Source organism: Propithecus coquereli, unplaced genomic scaffold, assembly GCF_000956105.1.
Source record: "Propithecus coquereli isolate 6110/MARCELLA unplaced genomic scaffold, Pcoq_1.0 Scaffold138, whole genome shotgun sequence".
NCBI classification, from domain to species: domain Eukaryota; kingdom Metazoa; phylum Chordata; class Mammalia; order Primates; family Indriidae; genus Propithecus; species Propithecus coquereli.
Genome location: NW_012138080.1, coordinates 5,276,692 through 5,280,978, shown reverse-complemented (window position 1 = coordinate 5,280,978; position 4,287 = coordinate 5,276,692). Strand labels below are relative to the sequence as shown.

The window sequence follows — 4,287 nt, the reverse complement described above, 5'->3', positions numbered from 1 at the left end:
TCAGGCTGGTTTCGAACTCCTGAGCTCAAACAATCCGCCTGCCTCGGCCTCCCAGAGTGCTAGGATTACAGGCGTGAGCCACCACGCCCGGCCTGAGACTGCATTTTCTATAAAAAAAAAAATCAAGCACCAGAACTCTGTATTGTTGATTAAAAAGAAATCTCTGTATGATACAAAATATGCAAGAAGCAGAATTAATATTTAATAGTGAAATTTAAATAGCTGGTTAATTTGCTCAGGAAAAGCACCCCCTGCTACAGGGAGTGGGCTACTGGCATGCTTATAAGCAATGGTCTTAAATGACAGGAATAGGGCGTCACAGGAGTTAATCTTGAAGCAGCCTGTGCAACACATGTTGTTAGTAAAAACAGAAAACAAAAAACAAAAAACCATAAGTGGAAAAAGCACTTCACAGAGAAATAAATTCTAATTTCAACTCTGTCACTAAGTCAAACACTTAACCCATATGAGCCTCAAATTGTTCATCTATAAAAGGATTTCAGATTAGAGTTTTACAGTTTCTTTTATCTCTAAACTATTACATGTCTATGATTTAATTATTGTTAAATAAGAAACTGCATGAGAGACCACTGGTAACACAGAGGAAACCTAACAAAATAATGAGATAATCAATTAGTATATTTTTTAAAAAAAACAGTCTGTATTAAGTGAGCAACAGGTCAAAATCCAGTTTGTAGCAAAGCACACCTTAACTTGTCTGCTGAATTTGCTTACAAAAGTCTGTGTACATTTAAAATAAAGTGACCTGGTATCACCCAATGTTAGGTAACAGCAATAGGGTGTGGCTCTGAAAATGCACTTAACCGTATGTAGAAATCAAATGAAAGACTGGGGAAAACCCTTCTGTTACTGCAAATTACTATGGGAATTAACATGTAGCTTCGGTCAAGGGTGAGCATAATTTCAGCACATAAGCAAATGAAGATCAGTCGCCCTTGGAACCACAACTTCCTATCACCTAACAAAATCACCTCCTCCCAAACTAGGAAAGAAACAAAGCAAAACTACCAATTCTACAGTGTATCCAGTGACCTAAAATTTCATAAATTTTGGTCTAATACTTCTATTTCTATAGTTGTATATCAAGGAAATAATCCTATATACAGGAAAAAAAAAACTTCATTCCTAAGAATGTCCATCATAGGGTTATTTATAAAAAAAAAAGAAGAAATTGGAAAAACATAAATTTAAGCAAAAAAGGAATGGTTAAATAAAGCTGTAGCATTTAATGAAATAAAATTTAGCCATTAAAAACAGACTGTGTGAGAGCATTGAAAAGTGTTCAAATTGAGGTCAAAAAATAGAAAAGATATAGAATTGTATGTACAGTATGATTTCAGCTATGTTTAAAATAAATAAATAAAACATGTGAGAGGAAAAGATAGGAAGCAAATACATGTTAACCATAGTTTTATATGACTGGTGGGACTGTGGGTAAATTTGTATACTTTTCTGTTTTCCAAATTTTATTTAATGAATATGCTTTACTTTTAATAATGATTAGATAACTAAATATAAAATACATTATTTCATTAGTCTTCAAAATACCCATCTAAGGTAAATAGGGTACAAGTCAAGTTTATTTAGCATGGAATAAGATATCCTTGAAACCTTGGAAATGCCCTGAGGTGAGTCTTTTAAAAACACAATAGATTTTAGAGGAAATCCTTCAGAGGAACAGTTTTTGTTTTTTTTAAATCCTGAAAAATCCTTGAGAAGTTGATTCTATGATTCCTATTTTTTAAAATGTAATTCCTAATATAAGAGAGGTATTAAGGCCTAGGAAAAAAACACTACAGAACATCAGGAAAATGGCTGAACCACATGATACTTCTTGAGTATGCAATCTGGCCTTCCAGCAACAAGTATATTCAAATATTAGGACAATAAAATAATTTACCTAGGATCTCTGCCAGTTAGTGAACGAGACCAAAAACCTAACTCCAGGTTTCTCAATGACCACTCCAGTGGTGTAGAAAATAGATTTTGGCATGGTAGTTTATAAGCCAAGAGTTGAAGCTTATGTTTTAAAAATTACAGTGCTTATATTTTGTTTTTAAATTGAAAGCTACCTAAAACCCTGGAACTTCACGTACACACACACACACACACACACACACACACATGCACGCACGCACGCACGCCTCAGGCAGTATTAAATTACTCATTCTTGTTACCTGTTTTTCCAGGTTTGGTTTTTGGTTTTTTTGTAATTTTGTGTACATCAGGATCCACAGGCACATTCATACATACATAGGTTGCCCTTACTTTCCAGCCCCATACCTGTTTTCTTTGAGATGTGACTACTTAAAACAGTATAAATGCAGACTCTCTGAAAGGCTTCTCTTAGTAAAAAGAAATTTTAAGATATAACTTAAGAAATAAACTAAATTATTTTTAAATAAATTATTTTCACCTATACTTTAAGAAAAATGTCTCCAATTATGACACAGTAGTGTCTTTGCTGTCTCCCTACTCTATCTTTCACCTTTACCCTTTCGACTCCAAGTAGATTATCTTCAAGTTTTCAAAAATGTCCCCACTGTATTATTTTTCAAATAATAACACTCATCTTTAGTCTTATCTTCAAACATCCTCCAATTTCAAATCCCGTAAAATCTTTTGTGTTTCTGTACCTGATGGGGTTGGCAGGAGGTCGGGGGTGATGGTGAAAGAATGATGGAAAGAGTAACAAATGGGAAATATTAATAAATGAGGTTCTTGTTAATATTTCTTTGCAGCTTCATAAAATTTTGTAAAAAGGCTTATTAAACCGTGATCTTTTCTATTTTGTGAACCATTACCTCAAGAGTCACTCTCACTCAGTAAAACACCACAATTAAGAAATATGCGTTATATAGAATACCTTTTAGAACACACGATATTTTAAAATCAAATAGGTAGAATACGGAAATACCATTTGATCCAGCAATAGCACTATTAGGTATCTACCCAAAGGAACAAAAGTCATTCTATAATAAAGACATCTGCACTCAAATGTTCATGGCAGCACAATTCACTATAGCAAGGATGTGGAAACAACCCAAGTACCCGTCAATCCATGAGTGGATTAATAAAATACACACACACACACACACACACACACACACAATGGAATACTACTCAATTATAAAAAACGATGGTGATCTAGCACCTCTTATATTTTCGTGGATAGAGCTTGAGCCCATCCTCTGAAGTGAGGTATCACAAGAATGGAAGAATAGGCACCACATGTACTCACCATCAAATTGGCACTGACTGATCAACACTAAGGTGCTCACACAGTAGTAATATTCTTTGGGCATTGGGGGCTTGGGGGTGAGTAACTCACAACTAATGGACGTGGTAAGCATTGTGGGGGGGTGGAAGGGCATGTCTCAAATAATTGTTTGGATGTGGCAAAGTCATAACATGTAACCAAAATGTCTGTACCCCCATAATATCCAGAAATAAAAAAAAAATCAAATAGGTATAGTACAAATGATGACCTACAGTTTGTAATTTTTCCTTGTAGGAGTCTTGAGATGTTTTGAAATTTCAACTAATATCCTCTCCTTATTTCTTTGCCTTTTTATGCTTCATATATTATCTCTCAACTAATTTTTATGAATACTATATCAAAATTTTAATAATTAAGTATGATAAATATACAGTTCTCTTGTTTACATATGTACAGTGCATTTTATTTTATTTTGTTTCACTATATTTAAATATTTAAGTTTAAAATATTAAAAATATAAATGTTAAATCAATTACTTTTTACTCTGTTTAAACATGATTTTAATTATTTTTATTCATGTATTTGCAGGAAATTGGAGATGGTGGTTCTCTCCGAATGGTTCACTTCGGTTTGGTGTAAATAATTAGAAACTTTTTTTTAACTTCAAAAAGAAACCTGCCTTTTTCTAATCTAAACTTTTTCATGGTCTGATACATATTAAAATCTCTCTGTACGAATTTTTAAGAATGAAAGTCTGAATTAGTTAAGAGTTTTAAATTCAGAGTGTTTTCAAAGTAAAGTTTTATTAGTTTCAAAATACATAGCACAACAACAGCAAAGTGATCCTAAGTATTAATAAAAATCCTTAACCTACTCATTTTCAATGATGTACAAATTTTGAAAGTAACTTAAAGGCCGGGCGCGGTGGCTCATGCCTGTAATCCTAGCACTCTGGGAGGCCGAGGCCGGCGAATTGTTTGAGCTCAGGATTGTTTGAGCTCAGGAGTTCGAAACCAGCCTGAGCAAGAGCGAGACCCCGTCTCTAC

The 4,287-nt window shown here is 33.8% G+C and overlaps 1 protein-coding gene across 2 annotated transcripts in view; it reads left to right on the top strand.

Moving 5' to 3' along the window:
• Positions 1 to 4,154, top strand: part of WDPCP (WD repeat containing planar cell polarity effector) — a 264,905-nt gene extending 260,751 nt beyond the window's left edge. For both annotated transcript variants that reach the window (XM_012639221.1, XM_012639219.1), the window contains one exon: positions 3,830 to 4,154. In XM_012639221.1, coding sequence (XP_012494675.1) covers positions 3,830 to 3,880 — 51 coding nt within the window. In that variant the 3' untranslated portion in view covers positions 3,881 to 4,154. The remainder of the gene's footprint in view (positions 1 to 3,829) is intronic.
• Positions 4,155 to 4,287: the final 133 nt, after the last annotated feature.